At 40.6% G+C, this 21,692-nt stretch overlaps 1 protein-coding gene across 3 annotated transcripts in view; it reads left to right on the top strand.

The window, feature by feature from the left end:
* Positions 1 to 21,692, top strand: part of ATP2C1 (ATPase secretory pathway Ca2+ transporting 1) — a 58,078-nt gene that overhangs the window by 13,546 nt on the left and 22,840 nt on the right. Inside the window, exons 1-8 of one of the 3 annotated variants that reach the window (XM_033165850.1) lie at positions 1,693 to 1,783; positions 2,586 to 2,776; positions 10,593 to 10,703; positions 12,687 to 12,803; positions 14,629 to 14,718; positions 17,210 to 17,245; positions 18,876 to 18,937; positions 20,079 to 20,187. In XM_033165850.1, coding sequence (XP_033021741.1) covers positions 2,771 to 2,776; positions 10,593 to 10,703; positions 12,687 to 12,803; positions 14,629 to 14,718; positions 17,210 to 17,245; positions 18,876 to 18,937; positions 20,079 to 20,187 — 531 coding nt within the window. In that variant the 5' untranslated portion in view covers positions 1,693 to 1,783; positions 2,586 to 2,770. Of the gene's footprint in view, positions 1 to 1,622; positions 1,784 to 2,585; positions 2,777 to 10,592; positions 10,704 to 12,686; positions 12,804 to 14,628; positions 14,719 to 17,209; positions 17,246 to 18,875; positions 18,938 to 20,078; positions 20,188 to 21,692 lie in introns of those variants that run through there. The other 2 variants (XM_033165848.1, XM_033165849.1) reach the window with 2 other exon arrangements.

Genomic DNA, 21,692 nt, shown 5'->3' with positions numbered 1-21,692 from the left:
TTCTCTTTGTGGATGTGTCAAGTTGCCCTGATTCTGTAGAGACAAGAAAATAAACTTTTGTGGTACCTGAAATTAGTTGTACTTACTTTGGCATGAGTATTGTCAGGCACAACAGTGGTATTCATGTGCAATTACATGGATACTGTTCAATCCTAGCCTTAAGACTGCTTACCACATCAACAGTGAGTTAATAACATGTTTCACTTAGGAGTCCTGCAAGAATTTCAGGCTAAACAAATGGCCGCATGTACTCCGAATTACTGGTTATGGCTGTATTACAGGCACCGCAGCAACACTATCTGTTGCCATCTGCCTTGTCTCCGAAGTTACTTAATTGATGGGATTCCTGCATGGCTCTAGTCAGCTACCATGTAAAGACTTAAGCCTTTAAAAACTTACATCCAATACAAGAAGGGAAATTCGTGATTTTGTTAAATGTGATTTTAAGTGTAATTTTGTAAAACAAGGATGAAATTAAAATAGGCACAGTAGTCTTGCTGTGCTGGGAAGAGGTGGGTAAGAAGCCTTGTTACCAGTGGCTGGGCTAGTACAGTAGTGGGTGCAAGTCTAGTACAGGGGGGGGGGGAGAGAACCCATAGAAGTACGCATGGAGAATTAAAAGCTTGTTTCAGTGTAAAAGTAGAGCTGCAAGGCATGCAGGGTGTCTCTGGCTGGTCACTCCTGGGAGTTACTGGGCTGAAAGGACCATGTGGGTCTGTTCAGCCACAGGGCAATTAATTATGTCAATGGCGGAAGGGTCTACTGGATGGCCCTGTGAGGTTGTGGGACACAGCCAGGTGCACCTGCAGGTTAGACTTGCCCAATGACGATACTTCTTCCCAAGGCTGTCTGTGAAATTACTCTTCAGGCATTCAGGAGAGTTGTGTCACCTGGAAATTGTGTTATTGCCCTCCAGGAAATCACTGCGGTTAGAGCATCTGCTCTGCGCACAGAAGGTGCAAGGTTCATTCCTCGGCATCTCCAGATAGGGCCGAGTCAGAGCCCTGCTGAAACCCCGGAGAGGCGCTGCCAGCCAGTGCAGACAATAATTTTATGATTGATTGATTGATTGAATTTATATACCTCCCTGTATCCGGAGGTCTCAGGGCGGTTCACAGAAACACTGAGCTAGAAGGGCCAATGGACTGGCTGGGCATAAGCTTCCTACTTGCACTCGTCGTGGGGAGTTTCTTCAATAGACAATGATTCTTTTGCAAGAGAGCTTTTTGCAAGACACCTGCGGAGAGTGCAAGATGACCGTGGTCATGGATGGCCACCGCGGTTTTCACGACATCTCTGGCGGCCTAATCCCACGCGCGTCCCCTTGCTTGGGACCGAGCGGGGCTCCCTCCCTGCGCGGCTGCAGCCTTTGTTGCGTTGCTGGAGAGCGGGCCGCCGCCCTTGACCCCAAACCGGGGCGGCCGCCCTTCTTATCTCCGCTGAGCGGCGGGCGGAGTTCCGAAGCCGAGGTCGAGCAGCAGCAGCAGCCGCCGCCGCCGCGAGGCCCGGGGCGGCGCATGCGCGGTCCCTCGCGCTAGCCGGGCGGGAGGGGCGTCTCCCTCCCTCCCGGCTTCTTCCGCTCCGTGCCCGCCGCTGGCAGCGGAAGTGAATGAGAGCGCTGAGGTGGAGCGCGAGCCTGTGGCGCGGCGGGACGACGGAGAGAGGATGCGCCTGGGCCGCCTTCGCCGCTCCGAGGGAGTCGAGCCACGGACCGAGCGCTGCGGAGGGAGCGGGGAGGAGGAGGCGTCCTCGAGCGGCTCGCACTGAGGGGGCTTCTCGCTCGGTAAGAGGGGCGCGCCGTGTGAGGCGAGGCGATAATAATAATAATAATACAAATACAAATATCACCTCAGCTCTGAGGCACGGTAGTTATTGGGCACGCGAGAAATGGCCGCGGACGCGCGAGTTTGGGGCGACCCTTGGAAGGCGGGGGAAAGGGAGCTGGGGGCATACCGAGTTGCGTGTGTGTGTGTGTGTGTGTGTGTGTACATTAGATATGTGTGTGAGGTGTACGCACACACACAGGTATGTGTGTATATATATATTGTGCCCGCCCGCCTTGTCCGCGAGGGGTCCCTGCGGCGCATTGCCACCTCCTTTCCTGTTCCAACTCCTCTCTCGTCTTCCTCTTGTTCTCTCTCTCCCCCCCCCCCATTTATTTCTCTCCTCTTTCCCACCCCCACCCCCAAGGTGTGTGTTATCGGGGTGCTCCATAGCAACAGGCGCCGGGGACGCCGAGGCGGGGAGGGGAGTTTGTTGGAGAAAAGAGCTGACAGGTGTCGAGGGGGGCGGTGACGGGTCTCTCTTTACCCCTCCCCCGGCTTTTTATTCTATTTCTTTGCAGGCAAAGATCCCCTGCCACTGGTGCCCCTTAGCCAAAATCTCGCTCTTTCCTGTTTTGTGGGGGTTGCAAATGTTTTCCTACTGGAGAGGGGGCTAGGGCTGGGGGGGGGGGGGGTGGGCAGCCTTCCTCTGGCTGCATCTGGCTGGCACGCAGTGAGAGAAAGGGAAAGTGGTGTGGCTTTCCATCTGTTTGGTGCTGCTGTATCTTCTATTTCTTTCTCTTTCCTTTTTTCCCTCGCTAGTGCTACATCATTTCCTCCCTTCATCGATGTTGCTGTGTTTGCGGGCAGGGGAAAAAAAGCAACTGCCTGGAATATAGGGATCTCTCTCCGCCCTTTACCTCTCAGTCCTCTAACCCCAGGGTTGCTGCTGTTGCTGCCACTAAGGTCTTTGTAACCATCAACCCAAGAGAGGTTTCGATGGAAACATGAAGGTAAATATATTGACAATGTAACAATTGTGTTTCCGCTTGTGTGGGAGATCGCAACTGTTTCTTGTTTCCTGTTTTTGTTTTAAATGACCTGCATTTTATTGATTAGCTGACAAGGGTGACTCTTGAGGTTTGTTTCATAGGTTCTATGCAAGGTGCTGGATGAACTTGTTTCAGACTATGGGACCTTGGTTGTGCAGCAGGTTCGCCATAAAACATTTTTGTAAATTGTGCTTTGGCTGAACCCAAATCTTGCAGCTCCAACGGCAGTGTTTTATATACCCTGATAAATGATAAACTCTTGTGTACAATCCCAGATCAGTCCACTTTACTGTTAATCGGAATTGCTTGCTTCTCCTAGTGATGAAGAGATTGTTGTTGTTGTTTAGTCGTTTAGTTGTGTCCGACTCTTCATGACCCCATGGACCAGAGCACACCAGGCCCTCCTGTCTAATGAAGAGATTAAAGTACTTCTTTTTCTTTTCCAAACAGATATTGAACACTTGAGGGCATATTGATTAAGATCAGGCTGTGATTGAACTTGTTGAAAAAATGTTCAGAGGTATTTTTAAAATATAGAAACCTAGTTGATGGTTTTTCAACAACACTGATGCAATAGTAATTGTGAGCTCTTAGCTCAAGGCCTTGAATTCTATTATCTCAAACCACTTTGGAGTGGTTAAAAAAAATCAAACACCATACACACACACACACACACACACATGTTATGAAATCAAATATCTGAACTTAGCAGCTATCCTTTTTCTGGATCTTCTGAAGGAAAACAGTTAATAGAAATCTGAACCTGCATAATCAAGATGACTGATGTTAATTGGAAATAGTCATATGGGAATTATACTCTAAATTGGCAAGTGCTTTCTTCACACTGATCTTCTAGCTGATTTTGTGTTAATTGGTTCTATTATCACTAGGCCTTCAGAAATGCTAAACGGGCTGCACAGATCAGTTTTCACCCTTCTAAGGGTGCCAGAAAACACCCGAATGCTTCATTGTTCCTTTTAAAAATTCTTATAGGTATCTGTATTTTACTCTTTGCAAAAAGCCAAACTGCAACTGGGGAAGGGGTGAATTTGGGTTGTGAAAGTGGTTTAAGGATAAGGGTCAAACTCCTCTTTCCCAGGCACCATTGCTCCAAACATATTGACAGCCTCTGCAGCAGCATTTCATTTAAAAATAGCATTTGGAGCTCTAATAACTGATTCCATGTAGTTTGTTCCCAAGTTTGCAAACCTGTACTGTACACACTTTTTAGCAGTAAGTCTCATTGAATCCAGTAGGATTTTTTTTTCTATGCATGCATATGATTGTACTGTACTGCACTTCTCCAGAAATACTTTTCTTCTACCCTTGTCATATCCATTTGATTTAAAATACTTGGGTGATGTTAAATTATGCTGGTAAGCATGGCTATTTGCACATCTTTCATTCAGTGTACTGATACTATTGTTTCCTGCCAAGCTCATTTGTGTGAACAGAACTTGAAGTTCTTTAGTACTGATTTGGGTTGATTGTTGTTCCTGAAATAATCTTGGTATAAAAGTGTTTCACAACAAATGCCATTTTGAGATTAAATCAAGGGCCTTTTTTACTCCATATTTGAAATGGGCTTCTAGATAACAAGGAAAGCTGTCTTAACTGCAGAAGTCAGCACGCAATAAGTGTTTCGTCCAAATACTATGGTGTTGTGCAGTGTGTTTGAAGAGCCACATAATACATCTTCACCTTAGTTAACAGAGTCCAAGGCTGCTATTGATCGGTTGGCAACCATTTGTCCATTGGGCATACTCTTACATAACTGCTGTTGTACTGAAGATAACCAGTAAAAGATACTAGGTGCAAAATACTTGTATGCCTGTAGCTGGTACTTCTTTCTAGAAGTTTAAACTTCACACAGGTGTACTTGAATAGGTGTACTTGGTTGGTTTTGGGTTTTTTTTCTCCATTGAGAAATATGTCACTGCCAATAGTAGATGGAAATATGAACTCTTCTGAATTCAACAGGACTTACTCCTAGGTAAATGGAATAGGGATTGCTTACCCAGTTATCAAGTGTTGAAGGCTGCTTCAAATGCTCTATTCTTAACTTACAATATAAAGATATATGGCATTACTTCATAATAGAGGAAATGTTACTGTTTTCTATTACCTACCCTCCTGAAAGACTGGGTCAAACTGAGCCGGTTGTCATGCATACTCTCTGTATTAAAAGCAACAGCTCGTTTTTGAATACTGTACAGCTGTCTTAGGTTAGAAAAACAAATCTAAATATTTTTGGTCAACATAAGTTTGTTTACAGATACTCAGTACTTTTAGTAGAGCCTGTGAGAGTACCAAGACTGATGTGTTATATACAGTTCATTTTCTTAGTATTAGTTTGCTTTGAAGTTTCTATCTCTATAAAATATAAATTGTTCAGAATGGGGCTGTTTCAACCCACCAGTGCAGCTCCATATATGGACTTTTAAGCTTGTGTAGCTAATGCAAATGAGCCATGCATATCGCAATATTGATTTGGGCTCAGCTAAAATAGCTGTCCCAGTAGTAATGTACGGAAGTGAGAGCTGGACCATAAAGAAGGCTGATCGCCGAAGAATTGATGCTTTTGAATTATGGTGCTGGAGGAGACTCTTGAGAGTCCCGTGGACTGCAAGAAGATCAAACCTATCCATTCTCAAAGAAATCAGCCCTGAGTACTCACTAGAAGGACAGATCCTGAAGTTGAGGCTCCAGTACTTTGGCCACCTCATGAGAAGAGAAGAATCCCTAGAAAAGACCCTGATGTTGGGAAAGATGGAGGGCACAAGGAGAAGGGGACGACAGAGGATGAGATGGTTGGACAGTGTTCTTGAAGCTACTAACATGAGTTTGGCCAAACTGCGAGAGGCAGTGAAGGATAGGCGTGCCTGGCGTACTCTGGACGACTGAACAACAACACGACTGAACGACTGAACAACAACAAAAAAATAGCTGTATGTATCTCTTGTTATGGATGGAAATGTTCATACCATCCAGAGCCATTTGATAGACATAATTGGAAAATTACAGCTGAGTTGAACCAATGATTTCTTGCATAAAATAACAGTTCAGTTTTATACATGGTATTGTGATTTCTCAGATAACTAATATTATTAGATTCATTTGAAGTCGTCCTTGACTTCAAACGACTTGCAAAAAAACCAACTTCACAAGGAAGAAGTAACTCAAGAAGACAATATATTGAACCAGAAGTGGATTATTTTCAAGGTGATTTAGATTTTCATTTCGGAATGGATCTGCAACTGTTGTACTTGTGGGAAATGGACTATGATAGATTAGTACAGGCTGACCTTCTCTATCCTGTGAATGTAGTAATTTCAGTTGTAGACAAATCAGTCATCTTTTAAACTTAGCTGTTGACTGCAGAAACTTTTGAATTTTTGCCACTGATACTGAATTTGTTCTGCTGATCCACTTTTAATCAGATATTTATTATTATTCTTTTAAAAAATGTTTGGATGTGACAGTTCTGTCAGCTAAATAACATTGAAAAATAGGGCATTGCCCAGGGCCACCCAAAGAGCTTTTATTTGTTAAAGGTTAGATAACTATGAATTGAGTTGTTTTTTTAAAATCATTTTTAAAAGTGTTTGTTTGTTTGTTTTGTGTACAGCCCTATACCCACAGGTCTTGGGGCGGTTCACAAGATAAAATCACAATATAAAAACATAAAATACATAATAAAAACAAAAACAAGAGCAACCCAATAATCTCCCACTTCCCAAATGACGCATTGTTTAGCATTGACCCAGTATTTGGAAGGATACATTATTATTCTTGCAAACATTTATGGCGACTACTTTTCAGCATGCAGTAATCCCTCATTTTGATGGGGAGAGGCATTTTTTAGAAACTTCAGATTTTTGCATGGCTTGAATGTGGCTTACTCTTGAAAGGCAAGAGTCCACTTTTGCCTCTGAGCCCCCCACCCCCACTGATACGTGGCCCTAGAAGATACATCTTCCTTGCCTTACACCATTGCAGCACTGAGGGATGAATCTGACTGTTTTCTTCCTTGAATGTGACTTGGAAAATGTGGGAAATGCTCAATAGATACCTACTGCGTTTAGAGAAGCAAATACAGGACCCAAACTAGGGCCCATGTGTAACAAATATATTTGCATGAAGGATGTTCTGAAATAGGTGCAAAAATTCTGCAAGCTAAAAGTTATTAAGAGTGCCGTGGGCAACAGCCTTTATGGAGGTGAGGCCTTGTCTAGGTTGAGTTTGCTCCTTGTCTTACCCTCCCGGAGTGCAGAATGACAGTGCTGCCACAACTGGGTAAAAATTATGTTACCTGCCATGCTGGCCTCTCTCACTCAGCCTCTGCATGTTGTTGCCTTTCACATTGTCATCAGGTTCAGCCCTAGAGTGAAACTAAGATGACTGGATGGTGTGGGTGGAAGGGACATGACTAAAGCTTTATGCAGTTAGGCAAGGTGTGGAGAAAATGGATAGATATGTTTTTCTACCTTTTCCGTGATGCTAGAAAGCTTCACTCAATGAGATTTGGCAGTAGATTTCAGGAAGTTAAAATAAAGTGCTTCTTCACACAACTCGTAATTAATTTACAGAAACCACTACCACAAAATGCTGCAATGACAGACACTGACTTGGATGGCTTGCTTATTTGTTTATTATCAGTATTTATATGCTGCAAATAACAAGGTGCTTTGAGCAACTTAGATTAAAAATAACCATATATATAGAACTATAAACCAAGGTTGTATCCAAGTCCACAGCTGGACTTCACTTGTCTCTCCTCCTATCCGAAGCCTTTCTCCCATACACTCTCAGAATCTAATCTGGAGCAGATTTTTGGGAGGTTGATGGGATGGGGTGGGGTGGAGGTGCTGAAAGGGGGAAGGAAGGAAGGTGAGTTTTCATTGCATGAGGTTCAGTGTTGCATTCTGCCTCATGAAAAAACAAGAAATAGATTATATTATAAAATTGAGCAGCAGAGAAAAAAAACAATACAGCAATTTCCATAGCAGTAGCAATGTCAGCTTCTTGCAGCAAAAACATTTTTGTGGCCTGTGGAGACTGACAAATTAGTTATGTGTGTTTGTGGGCTACAGTCTGCTTCAACAAATGCATGAAATGTTGCAGGTACATACCGGTATATGTATGTAGTGGCAGAGTGCAGGGGGTGGGAAGACTGCAGACACTGAGGTCAGAAATGAAATTCAGAAAAAGTTCAGAGGGTGATAGCTATTCACAAACCATGTTGTATTGCTGTCACAGACACCCTGACATTGATAAGCCGATTACGGTATACACAAGTGATAGCACTGAATCTCTTGGTGAATTCAAATTCAGCGGTTGCACATTGTGGTTCCTCTTTCAAGTTCCTCTGTTCCATTATGGCCATGTTAAGGTCAGCTACAGGGTGCCCTGTGAGGCTGAAATGTTCCCTGGCTATTGTTTTCAATTTAGAAAGGCTCTTAAACAGTATTTAAAAAAAACCCCAAACAGATATTAAATTCAGAAATCCCCCCTAAACACTCATAATTTTTAAAAAGAAAGGTTTAAATGGGATCAAATAAGATTGAATCGTACTGAACTCTCCAGGCTGAGAGCTGTAGGGTGTTTATCATTTGCTAGAAGGCAATCACAGGGAAGGGCTCTTAACTTCATGTCTTCCTCTGTGAGCTTCTAGGAAACATCTGGCTGGCGTCCGTTGATTCTGGAATAGATGGACATTTGGATTAATCCAGCAGGGCTCTAACATTCTTAACAAATGCATTTTAAAGAAGTGCATAAAAAGGAGATTTCACCACTGGTACTAAATCTCTATCACAAACCTGTAGTAATGGAAATGGCCTCTGTGAAACAGAGATACAGTAGCCTTCACAATAGGTGAAATGTGGGGAGTGAGATGAAGTGTAATGAGAGCTGTTAGACGGCAGGGATGGTTTGAATCTAGCTTCCCCCACGAACTCACAAGATGGCCTTTGACTAACTGCTGTCTTTCCAGCTCACTGCTGTCTGCAAAATACTGATCTATGTCATAGGCAGTGCTGTAATAAGATGATGGATGTTAAACACTTTGAATATTCGAAAGTGCTATATAAATGCTTATTAGTACTAGCAGAAATTTGGGCACATCTTTGAATATACGGTACTTAAGTTGCGTTACTACACATTGGACCTGGGAGAACCTTGCATATCTGAGATCTGTAATTCACCCAATGCTGTAGTCTTCTGCTGTAGTTTGACATAACTGTCAAACTTGCTTTTTAAGCCGGGGGGGGGGGCATTTTAAGAGCTTTATAGTTTGTATGTAGATGGGTTAGAAAGCATTCATCATCCCTGATGTGTATGTGCAGTTTCCTGCCCAGAGTTTGTGTCATCAGGCCGTGGATCTGAAGAGAGATTCCTCAGTAGGGAATTCTGTTACAAGAGGGATTAGTGTTCCAATTCTACTAGTGTTGGCACCAGCCACAGCCTAGACAACCTTTTATGTGGCATCAGGAGCAGGTGGTGAAAGTAATGTGCCCTCTGAGCTCACCTTAATGCACTTCTAGGGTTGTGGTCACTATACCTTGTGTTCATACTTATTTTATGGTTCGTCTTCTGGTCAGTGTATTCACAGGTCTCTGGGGAAATGTCTGTGCTGCGTAGCAAAAACATCTCTATAGTATATTTCTTCATAGGAATGGAAAACTGGTTAATGTCCTAATGAGGCAGTTGATCCAGAAAGTGGAAAACCTCATTTCCTCCAGTTATTGTAGACCAGACTATAGGGGCTAAAATTAGTTTAGAATATAACCGTATTGCTATTACTGAAACATGCTTGTTTTTTTATTTTTTAAAAGACGCACAGAGTTCTCTAAACATAAGAGGCACTTTTTTCTCAACTGCCATTATTATTTACCCAGTTCTCATGCTTGCAGCATGCAAACGTTTTAATGCAGTTTGTGCTTATGCAGCACATCCTTCATTAGTATGAGCTGCTGTTGTTTACAGGTTTGTGAGCCTTCAATATGCTCTGCTTTCCTGAGCTGTCTGTTATTTAGCAAATGTCTGTAGGGTAATTGGGCATGTAAAAAACAACAACAACAACAACACTATAGGGTCTGGGTAGCTTTTGTTTTTTAGTCACATTCCCAGTGTGTACTGGTGCATTTCTTAGCGCCACGTTCTCCTCTCTTCTGTTAATTGATGCCATTTCTGTATGTAGTGCAAATAGAATACACTTTTGCAGTAAGAATTTGTGCTGTGTCAAATAACCTTGCAACACTCTGAAGTTACTATTGTTTCATTGCTTTGTTTTTATTTATATGGAGATTTTATTTCCTATTGTGTTGCTTTATTTCATATGTGAGCCTGTAAGAGAGCTTGGGGTTGTGGGGGTGGAGAAGAGAGTGCAATGCACAGGAGTGTCCAGTGAGCTGTCATGAATGCATCTCCTTGTCTCGTCATTAAGATAATGAGCAAAAGGATTATGTATACATATAATCATTATGATCCTTTAATTAGGACAGTCACTACTTTCTAATGATGTAGGAATGACTACCTAGAATGTAAGTTTAATTTGTTATACAGCTTGCCCTAAATATTATTGTTTTGAACGTACATTCTGAAAAGTTACACAATAGCTAAGGGTATTTTAATTACTTTTGATAAAGCATTGAAACTGTTATTACTTAAATGGACATATGCATGCAAGTGGCAGTAGCTTTTATATTTTTACTTTGTAAGTTATTAGCATGAGAAGGAATGCACAATCTGGTGATATGTATAGCTTCTTGTTTTTTAGGTTGCACGTTTTCAACAACTGCCTAATGATGAAACTGAAATAATGATTCCTGTTCTGACTTCCAAAAAAGCAAGTGAATTACCAGTCAATGAGGTTGCAAGCATTCTTCAGGTAAGTAAATACTATTAATGTTTAAATAAGAATATAAAGGGTTTTTAAATTCAATATTTAAGTTGAAAAGTCTATCCAGTTGAATAGTGAAAAGATATTGCTAATATACCAAATGATGCCCCAAATTAGTTATACTCAAAGTAGACCTGTTGGCCTACACTGAATACGACTTAGTTGGATATTGACTACTGCTTTTTGACTTGCACACAGTGCTTTGGCATGCTGGAGTTACAAAGAACAATTGCATGTTAGTTTTATTGATAAGCAGTGATCTGCGTTGTATTTAAATTAAGCATCTGATTTCCGTATATGAAAATGCTATAAGCATGCTCGGTGGTTCTGTGGGAAATGTTTTAGGGTGACTTTTTCTAAATAGACTGGCTCAACATTAGTTTTAAGTGGACTAAATAGCAAAATATTTAGTTAATTATTTTTCTTACTGATCTAAAAACTAGGATTATTAAGTTTCTGAAGTATTACTAAACAAGTTTTGACCTATAAAGACTTAAATGGCTCAGGACCACAATTCCTCAAGGACTGCCTCCCCCCATATGAACCAACCAGGACCTTGCAATCATCATCTGAGGCCCTTCTTTGTGTGCCTCTTCCACAAGAGGTCTGGAGGGTGGCAACACAAGAGTGGGCCTTTTCTGCAGTGGCTCCCCATTTGTGGAATTCTCTTGGCAAGGAGGCTTGCTGGCACCTTCATTACATATATTTAGGCACCAGGGGAAAACATTTCTCTCCAACCAGGCCTTTGGCTGTTAAACATTCTTTGACATTTAAAATGTTTTTGTGGGAGTGGGGTTATTGGTTTGGGTTTGGGTTTGTTCTTGTTCTATTATGTATTTTGTGTTCTCATTTTGTATTTTTGTGTTGTGAGGGAATCAAATTTTGAATTAATGTAATCTAGAACTTTGAAAGAAAGTTATTATTGTCTTTTGTCGAAGTGCATATTTAAATGTATGGCTTTCAAAACTTTCTAACATAATATTGCTTCTTAGAAGCATGAATGATTTAAATAAAGGTACTGTATTCAAATGACCAGATAGTATATTCTGTACGTCACAGCTGTCAGTCTGCTGTCTTGGCAAATTATATCAACGTATCTGTCGTAGAATTTTAAAATCAGACAGATTCTCAGGATGTGTCCACTTACATTTCGGTATTCTCAAATGTGCATCATATATTGGAGCAGCTAGAGGCAATGCTGATCTGTTACTCAATATTGAAGGAAAGCCATTTATCTGTTTCAAAATCCCTCTTTGCAACCTTCAGAATACCCTTTTAATGTAATGTTTTTAAAAATGTAAGGAGACTAACATGGATATTAGAACTGTAGGCAGCAGAACAGTAAAAGAAAAGGAAAAAAAACATTAAAATGCAGCAGTAAAGTAAAAGCAGATTGAAGCAAGATTTTAGAAATCCTGGAAGCTTGCGGGGGGGGGGGGGTTCTTTGCCTAGAACTGAAAGGACATGAGAACTGCTACTAGATGAGCATATTTGGAGATGGCATTCTATAGGTGGGACACTACAACTGGGAAGTTTATTTCCAGTAGCCTCCTGCGTAACTTCCAGCGTGGACGTATCTGGATTAGGGGCCTCCAAAGATGACCTTAACATATGAGCAGGTTTATATGAGGGATGCTGATCCTTCAGGTCTGTATCTGGGTCTAGGAACTTACTAATAGGAGGAAGTTTTCAATTTTTTATCTCTACCTAGGAAAAAAAACACCCTTCAACACTTCAGGAATGCTGCAGTCATTTGCCCTTGTGATAGATCTCCTGCTTAGTCATTCAAATTCTTAAATATTACAGCTATGAAATTAGATTCGGTAAACAATCTTTTAACCAGCAATGTGAGATAAGAATAACAGACTTGACTGCTGTAATATTTCAGCTTTTGATTGCAATGGAATGAAATATTGGCGTAGCATGAGAAATAAAATGATTAAAATGCACATAAGTATACAATTTTCATAGGCTGACCTTCAGAATGGCTTGAAAAACTGTGAGGTTTGTCATAGACGGGCCTTCCATGGATGGAATGAGTTTGATATTGGTGAAGATGAACCACTATGGAAAAAATACATTTCTCAGGTAAAGCCTTTCTTCTTCCTTTCTGAGGGCTTTTTTAATTTATCAGTTCAAAAGATGTTGATAGAGCCTTTAGTCATTGTGGTATTATCCTGCTGGTCCCAGTTCAAGAGCGGTAGTGTGATTTCTTACCCCTGAGCAGTAGAAGGAGGAATTAGACACACTTGTAGGTAGGGGAAATGGCTGCTCACCCTCTCCACATTTGTAAGAGGACAGTTGTCATTGCTATCAAATATAGAGGTGCACACAATCAGTAAAGAGACAACTTCACTAGCTATTTTCAGATCTTGTGTAAAGTGTCAGCTTGGTAGGGGAGTGTCATAAGCGGTTTCTTCAATCTCTGTCTTGTAATGAGTTTCAGCTCTCGAGTGAGGTGCCTCTTTGCAAGCTAAGCAAAGACAAGTGAGAACCCTGTATGCTTAGGGTAGCAGGGGTGGGGTAGGGACTTGCCACTCATTTGATGCCACTAGCATTGTCCTGTAGGTATTTGTGCCACTTGTACAACTGCTTTCCAGGCAGGGCTTTACATAGCAGTAGCCTTGGCAGTTGTGAACAGGGACTTAATTTCCCCAGAAATAATACATTATGTTTCACTGTTGAAAAAGTGTAATATTCCTTGATTTAAGGGGCCTGGGGGGGGAAGAGAAATGAATGTCACTCAGCGAGGGTTGGTCCACCCGTGAGGCAAGGTGAGGAGACTGCCTCAGACAGCAGGATCCACAGGGGCAGCAGATCCGGCCTCCCAAGGAATGCATCACTTGGGTGATGTGCAGCAGCAGCAGCAGCAGCCCCACTTCCAATGTAACCTCTACTGCAGCCTCTTGGTGAATAGGAGGCCCTGCTGGTCTCCTCTCACCCTTGTTACCAATGTAGATCTTAACTCACCCCCTTTTCCCCAGTTAGGGGGCGGGGGCTCCAATTTGTAGTTTGCTGAGGGTACCAAAATGTCTTGGGCTGGCCTAAGCACAACTACTGGGCTTATACAAGCAAGAAGTCAAAAGGTGTTAGACTGTCTGATTCATATTTTGAAAAATAATCTGAAACGTACACACACGCAAACACACACTTTTCTATGAAAACAATTTTCCAGTTTTTAAAGTTTCTTCAGATTATTAATTATTTTTATTTTACCCCATTAGTTTGAACTTTAGTCAGAAGAGCTTATTGGGAGTGAAATTGGCAGATATGTTCTCCATTTAAATATTTTCTGTGACATTTTGGGATTTTAAAAAATATTGAAATACAATTAATGGGCATGTCCTAACTGACAGTTGTTTGTGCCATCTGCTATGGACATTCACATGAGGCACATATGCAGTGCACATCACATTGAATGTCTTTTTACTTGCCACTTCCTCCCCACCCACCGGCCTTTCAAAAGATTATGAAGGTCTGGATGGGAAGTCTCATGCTGTTCCTGTTCTTGCCATTTTCCTGTTCAAACTTTGCTTAAATGAATGCTTACACTAGGAGGGGGTTTCCAACTCTAAATTTATAAATCAAAACTCTGATTTTATTAAATTGGTTGAATGTAGTATTTTTTCTTCAAATAGTGGTTTAACTGTTTGGAGGTGTTAACATTTTTTAAAGCCTCTCACTTTTGTAGTAATAAAGGAAGTATTTTAAAACTTGGGCATCTTTCAACCTATATAAAAGTTTGTACCTGCACTTCTTATGGACTTCCTCTCTTTTAAGACATCAGGGCCTTAGTAGCCCATGACTGCACCTTGGTACAGAATACACTGAATTTACCAATTTGCAAAAAGAAGCTTTATTATCAGTTATTTCAACACACTTCTGAAAAAAAATGTTTTCGTTTTCTTTGCAGTTTAAAAATCCCCTTATTATGCTTCTCTTGGCTTCTGCAGTCTTCAGTGTTTTAATGCATCAGTTTGATGATGCTGTCAGTATCACTGTGGTAAGTAAAACCCTAAGATTTTTCCCATTTATTATTATTATATGCTGGATATTTATTCAATCTTGGGCTTCCAGTCAGTTACCAGGTGAGGAGTAGAAACCAGCCAAGTTTCTTAGATGCTTTATAGTAATACTTAATAATCTATTTTCCTTGTCAATTCCTTATTTGTTTCATATGAATGGGAGCCTGTGAGGCATTTGCCACACCAAGCCCTTTTGCCTTTCCCACACAATAACCCCAAACACTTGAATATTCCTCACAGTGTACTTCTCTTTTTACAAACACTAGTCTGCGTTGTTGGATTGAAAAATCCACCTGCTCATCCCTCTCCATACTTAGAGACCAGATGGAAATTTGTTCAGTGCTATATATTTGGTTACTTTGAGAAATATGTTTTATCTCCCTGTTGTGTACCAGCTGGCATACATGATGTAGACTCCTTCCTCCTTCTTAAGCTAAAAAAAGAATGTAGTAAAAATGGGTATTGTAGCTACTAATTGACCAACTGTTACAATTTAAGAGTGGGGTGGATCTGCTTGGTTGGGACACCAGTTGGAGGGGTTATATGTCATGGTACTGTCCTGACTTTGGAATACACTCCCCAACAAGATCATCTAGTGCCAATATTGCAATATTTTCGGTGCTGAATCAATATTTTCCTATTCACCATTCATTCAAGATATTATTTTAATGGGAGCTGTGTTTTTCTTGCTGTTTTTTCAGTTTTGTGTGTTTAATCTGCCTTTTATTTTGTTTGTTAGTTTTTGGAATTTACTAGCACAAAATTAGTAGTGGTGAGCCATCAACATGGATGGCTTTAAAAGATTAGCCATATTCATGGAGGATAAGGATGTCTTAACTCCAGTAGCAGTATTCCTCTGAACACCAAGTGCTGGGGATCCTGAGTAGGGAGAATGCTGTTGCTCTCATGTCCTGCTTGTGGACTAACCATCTGGTTGGCCACAGGGACTAGATATGTCTTCAGTCTGAACCAGTAGGTCTCGTCTTGTGGTTGGGGTTTTCACACACACCCCTTTTGTATTTATAAATTTCGTGAATAGTTCTGGTCATACTTCTGTATATCACCCTGAAATCTCCTTAATAAATATTTTAAATAGATAGATAGATAAATGGGGGGGGGGGGGGTTCTTCATGGTGCCCAAGTGGTAACTTTGTTTTCCCCTCCAAGCAATATTTGCATTGTTTTTAATGGGCTGCATGCCAAGCATCAGGCTGAAAACAATGTGTATGTTATTTATTGTTCTCTCCTTTCTTCTAGAAACATAGCTGATTGTTCTGTATAAGGCCAAAACAATTTAAGGCACTTTTTAATTACATGGTTTCCTATTAAACAGTAAGACCCGTAACGGCAGTTTTAATACAGTTTAAATCAAGGCTAGAATATATGGCTGAAACATAATTTGCCTGGTCAGGATATTGATTCAACTCACATCCTAGAACTACCGGCGCTGGGAGATGCCCGTGGAGTATAGCTTCATAAGAATGAATAAATGTTACAAAGCAGAAAGAAATGCAGACTTGAAGGCTTTGAATGTCAAGATGAGCTGATTTTCTCTTGCTTTTTTGTGCTAAAAGTCTGAAGTGACATTTGTAACTACTCTTTATACTGTCTGGTTCTAATCCTGGATTATTAAAATACCTTTACAGCGCTAATCTTTTTAAACCTAAAAGTTAAGCATGGATTGCCTAGCCGAAAACGCAGTCCGTACCATTGATCCTTTCAGTAGAGAGGCTCAGTTCCTAAATGTTAAGTACGTATTCTTCAGAGCGATGCAGAAACATTGGCAGTACAAAGGGATGTGGTGAATGTACATGACTATATAGTTCCTTTGAATTTCCCCCCCTCCTGCCTAAATGGAACTGTTGGAAACCATGCTAGATGTTTAAAGCAGCCTGTTGCTGTCTTGCTCATGGAGTTGGCAGCGGGAGGTGGGCAAATAACCAGGCTTTTGATTCTTAGAATAATACGCAAAATCATTAAGGCTTAATTGACTTGACTCCGTGAGGTGACAATAAATAAAATAACATCTAGACTCTTGGAAGCAGAGAGAGTATTAACCTGCCAAAAAGTCATTTATGTAGTTGAATGCAGGAAAATAAAAACTGAACAAAAAAAGATGCATGGTGTGCGACCAATGCAGTCTGAAAGATTCCAATACTAATTTATTAGACGATCAATAAATTTATGATACACAATGACTTTCATGCCTGTCTCACATTAAAGCCTGACTTCGAAGTCTGGCATGGAGGTGGGGGTGGGGGTTTGCCTACTTTCCAGGTTTGTTTGTTTTTATCTCCCAGAACTTTAGTAAGGAAAAAAAAATGATTGAAAACTATTGCCTGTGTTTGTCATTCCTCAATTTAGTCTTGAATAGTACTGTATAACTGGTTCAAGTAGCATGTAATCTGCATGTTTGATTTAAATAAAAAGGCAGTTTGTTTTAGTAAACATTTTTCTTTATTCATACAGGCAATACTTATTGTTGTTACAGTTGCCTTTGTTCAGGTAAGATTTTTTTCATTCACTTTACCCAAGAGCTGTTTTTGTAGAAAAGCTGTATTTATTACTCTTAAAGCAATTTAAAAGCATTTAGGCTAGTTTTTTTCCCTCACACGGGTGGGAAGCCTCCTGCCTATGTCGTAATTAGGCCCAGTTTGAGTCCACTTTGCCCTGGAAGGTATTGCCCACAAACCACATCCATATGACGTCCCATGTGGGCTCCCAGTTGTTCCTTTGAAAGCTGGGCTCTTTGTCAGCCCAGCTGGGATTGTTGAAAACTTCCTAGTGCAGCTGAGAAGACCGGAGGAAGCAGCATAGATTAAAAGTGCTTCTTCTAAAAGGAACCCTTTCTTCCCTCTGCTGAGGATACACAGTTTGAAAGAAGCACCTCTGTAGAGCAAAAAATGCTCTATTTTTAAATTAGGATATTGGCTCATTGACAGGAGGGTGGTTCAACCCACCTGTCAAAGTTGACTCTTGCTGCAAACTAATGCCCAACTTTCAAGCCTCCAATGGGAAACACAAGAATATCACATCAGTAGTTAGGATTCAACAAGTTAGTCTCCCCCCGCCCCCTTTATAATATTAATATGAGTATTATACAGGTAGTATGTATTTATATAGAATTTAAACATGCCATAGAGGAAGGGGGGAACGCAGGGAGAAAGTCTGTCTTTTAAAAAAGACACAACAGTAATGCTACACCGTGGAAAGAGATAGCTCCTCCTTTTTTGTGGGGGGAGCTCCTCAATGTGTGACCCAACCAGGAACATGTTTGGACCAGAGCTGTCAACTTTCCCTTTTTTTGTAATGGGAAATGGCGCTGGAATAAGGGAATTTCCCGCAAAAAAAGGGAAAGTTGACAGCTATGGTTTGGACCCATAGATTGAGAAGCACTGATTTAGGTGCACTTGTCAGAGAGTGGCATTGATGCTGTAAGCCAAATGGTTTGCGGATACCCTAATGTCTGCCACCCCATAATTAATAAATTTAGGAAGAAGCTATCAATCGGTTTCAGAAAAAACTGTGATGGACTCTTGGAGTTTAATCAGTTCACTTTCATGTGCTATGAGCTATCGTAAGGAGCAGCTTATTCATTATGCACTAGACATCACCTGTAACAGCTTCTATGGAAATGCGAAGAAGAGGCTCTCGGAAACATGTTACAGATGTGCTAAGAGACAGACTTTATTTTTTGTAGTTGAGCACTGTTTTGTACTTTTCACTGGAGAAGAGTGTAACATCGCAAATCATTGTAGACTTTCCCATATGATGGGGCAATCCAGCTGGTGAATTACTTCTGTATGTTATGGTTTGCTCTATGGAGCTATTGCAGTGCTGAAGTGTTTCCAGGTAGCAGCTCTTTTGGAATCTAGTCAAGAGAGGAATGAATAGCAGACAGATAGGTTCTGATATGGTACATATGCAGTGAAAATGATTACCAACGAACCCCATGAAAGGGAGGGTGGAAGTCTGAGAATTCAGAGAATTCTATATCTTTGGAATTTATTTTTACCTTTTTTGTGAATGTAAAACTAAATTGTGAAACCTAATAAAAAAATTTTATAAAAAAGATAGGACTGATATAGTATGTTTTGAGAGCTTTTTAAATTTTCTTCTTGTTGTGCACCTCCAGGAATACCGTTCTGAAAAATCTCTAGAAGAGCTAAGTAAACTTGTACCTCCAGAATGTCACTGGTATGGACCAGCTTATTTTTAGACTTACCCTAAATGAATAACCTTCAGTATCACTAATCTCATGTGGGTGAAGATGACTTTGTGATTTCACGTGATGCCAAATGATTGTGTCTACGTAGCACGAGAGAACTAGTTGCTTTCTTTAAGCTTTTGATAAGATTGTCAAATAGAACTGCTTAGCTGAAGATCATGTTCGCATGAAGGATGATATAAAAATCCTTTAAATAAGTAATAGATAATGTTTCAGTAAATAGCTGGGATTCAGTCATCTGTTTCTGTGTCACTGAGGGGATGCTGGATGCAGATACTTACAGAAACCATATAAGAGCTTGCCTTTTGGAAAGGGAAATTAACATGTGTGCTGAAAACAGCAAAAACATAGCCTGTTTTTATTGGTGATGGGGTTTGGTATATTTATAGTGTATTGCTGTTTAGTTTTTTTTATTTAATATTTTACATTTCCCTGTGTGCCTGTGAGCTGAGAAGCACCTCATAAATATTTTATATAAATAAGTACTGCAAGACCTTCAAAGAGAAATGGGGCTTTTTGAGGTTTTCTTATTCATATGTAAATGACTTCTTGGATCATGGCTATTAATTTACACTATTAACTGCATATATATTTTTACTGAGTAGTGTTCTGTAAGTCTCCTCCCCACATTTTGCTTCATGCCCCTAGTTGGTATAGCAGATTTAATTAAAACTCTGAAGATGGTATCTTTTTAAGAAAATGGAAATTGGCCTTACATTGCTGTGTAAAAAGGTAGCATGCTAGAGTGTAATTTCAAGACTCAGAATTGAAAACATCACTTCCAAAGGAACTTTGTTAAAGGTACAGTACTTACATTGGCATTTTGCTTTCCCCCATGCTAATATAGAACTGCCATCATCAGTTTGGCTTGAAATGGAAGAAATGGCATCCAAAGGGGGAAAGTTCTTTGAACATAGTGGATCAAGCATATTTTATCCAATTAGATCTGCAAGGGCTAGCTGAAGATTACAGTTCTTTGTGATGTGATGCAATGGTCTTCATTAGTTATTGTATCCAGAACTCCTTTCTTTCTAAATCTCAAAATGAGTGGATATATGTATGTATTCCACTGAGTTTTCATGTTATTGTAACATATTTCATTCTCTACAGTGTTCGAGAAGGCAGGGTGGAGCATACACTTGCAAGAGACTTGGTTCCAGGTGATACTGTCTGCCTGTCAGTGGGAGACAGAGTTCCTGCTGACCTACGTCTGTTTGAGGTGCATAGTCATTAATTGCACACTAAACTGTAGATTTGGATTCTGGGATCTAGCAGATATGTATTAATCTTAGACATTTAATAATATGGATTCACACGCTAACTTTGCCCAACAATAATGTGGGTCTAGTGAAGATCTGATTTCACATTACATCTTATCACTGGTGTTTTTGTGAAATTATACCATAAGGCGAAAGGGCTAACTTGTGAGCAGGTTACCGGTATATGCCCTCCGGTAACTGACCATAATATAATTCATCCACTAGTGCAAAGGCCTCCTGACATGTCAACAGGAGCAAGTTGGCATGACATAAATGTCATTCTTTGTATGACTAACCAGAGACCACAAGCTAGTTATCCATTTAGGATTTTTTAAAATATAACTGAAGGGGGTAGCCAGTTGCAGTAGCTATAACTATGAAATGAGGAAATATGCTGAATTCCAAGTACACTACTAAATTTGGTGGCTGTGGACATTCTGCCCTGTCTGAAATATGCAATAATGCTAATTCAAAGATTTTCAAGCAGCTTTTTAAAATTTTGAACAATTCCATCATGTTAATGGGCTGACTCATCATGAATTTGGTAGCAGCAATATATTGTTGCTTATTCACCCCTGAAAATGTGAAATAATTGGAGAGGTGAGGTTTGTTTCCTGAAGCAACAGAGCATCCTATATGATTCATGCACATTTTTTTACCCACGTATAAGTTCATTTTGGTCCCTGAAGCTGTAGGTAAGGAATTGGGAACCTCTATGTGTCTCTCCATGTGTTGTTGGAATCCAGCTCCCCTCAGTCCTAGCCAGCATGGCCCATGGTCAGGGGTGATGAGAGTTTTAGTCTCAACAACATATGGAGGGCCACAGGTTCCCCATAAATTTTGTAGGGAAACTGCTGGCTCCCAAGCTCTGGCATATCACTGTCTGGCCCACAGCCGTGATTCTTCCATGATTGCTCTGTGCTGCCCCTGGCCCGAGAACAAGGAAAGTACTCTCCAATGGGAGCTGTCATCTCAAGGCATGTCAAGTGTAGCTCATTATTTGTCTGGTAAGGCTTAATCCTAAATGTATAATTGAGCACGAAACTTTCATGAGTATACTATATAAAGCCAATTCTGTATTTAGAAAATTCAGTTTAATGTAGTCAGATGTATAGTCCAGAGGAGTTGTATAAACATAGGCTATGTATCCTCTGGGCACTCCAAGTAGAGACTGCTTTCTTTGAACAGTAACTTCATGCCGCGTTGTAAGCTGTTTTTGAAACTCTGTCTTTTCAGAGCTGTCAACCTTCCTTTTTTTGCATTGGGAAACAGCCATAGCTGTCAAACTTTCCCTTTTTAGCAATGGGAAACGGCGCTGGAATAAGGGAATTTCCCGCAAAAAAGGGAAAGTTGACAGCTATGTATTTTTTCAAAAGCAGTGTGGTTACTGTTTGTGTTCAGTCTGTAACATGCATAGTCTCCTAAAATGAAAGGGTCTCAAAATATCAAGCATGTCCACTAATAT

The sequence above is a fragment of the Lacerta agilis genome, chromosome 12 (genome assembly GCF_009819535.1).
Source record: "Lacerta agilis isolate rLacAgi1 chromosome 12, rLacAgi1.pri, whole genome shotgun sequence".
Lineage (NCBI taxonomy): Eukaryota > Metazoa > Chordata > Lepidosauria > Squamata > Lacertidae > Lacerta > Lacerta agilis.
The sequence above is the reverse complement of the archived record's forward strand: the minus strand, read 5'-3'. Positions and strand labels throughout refer to the sequence as shown.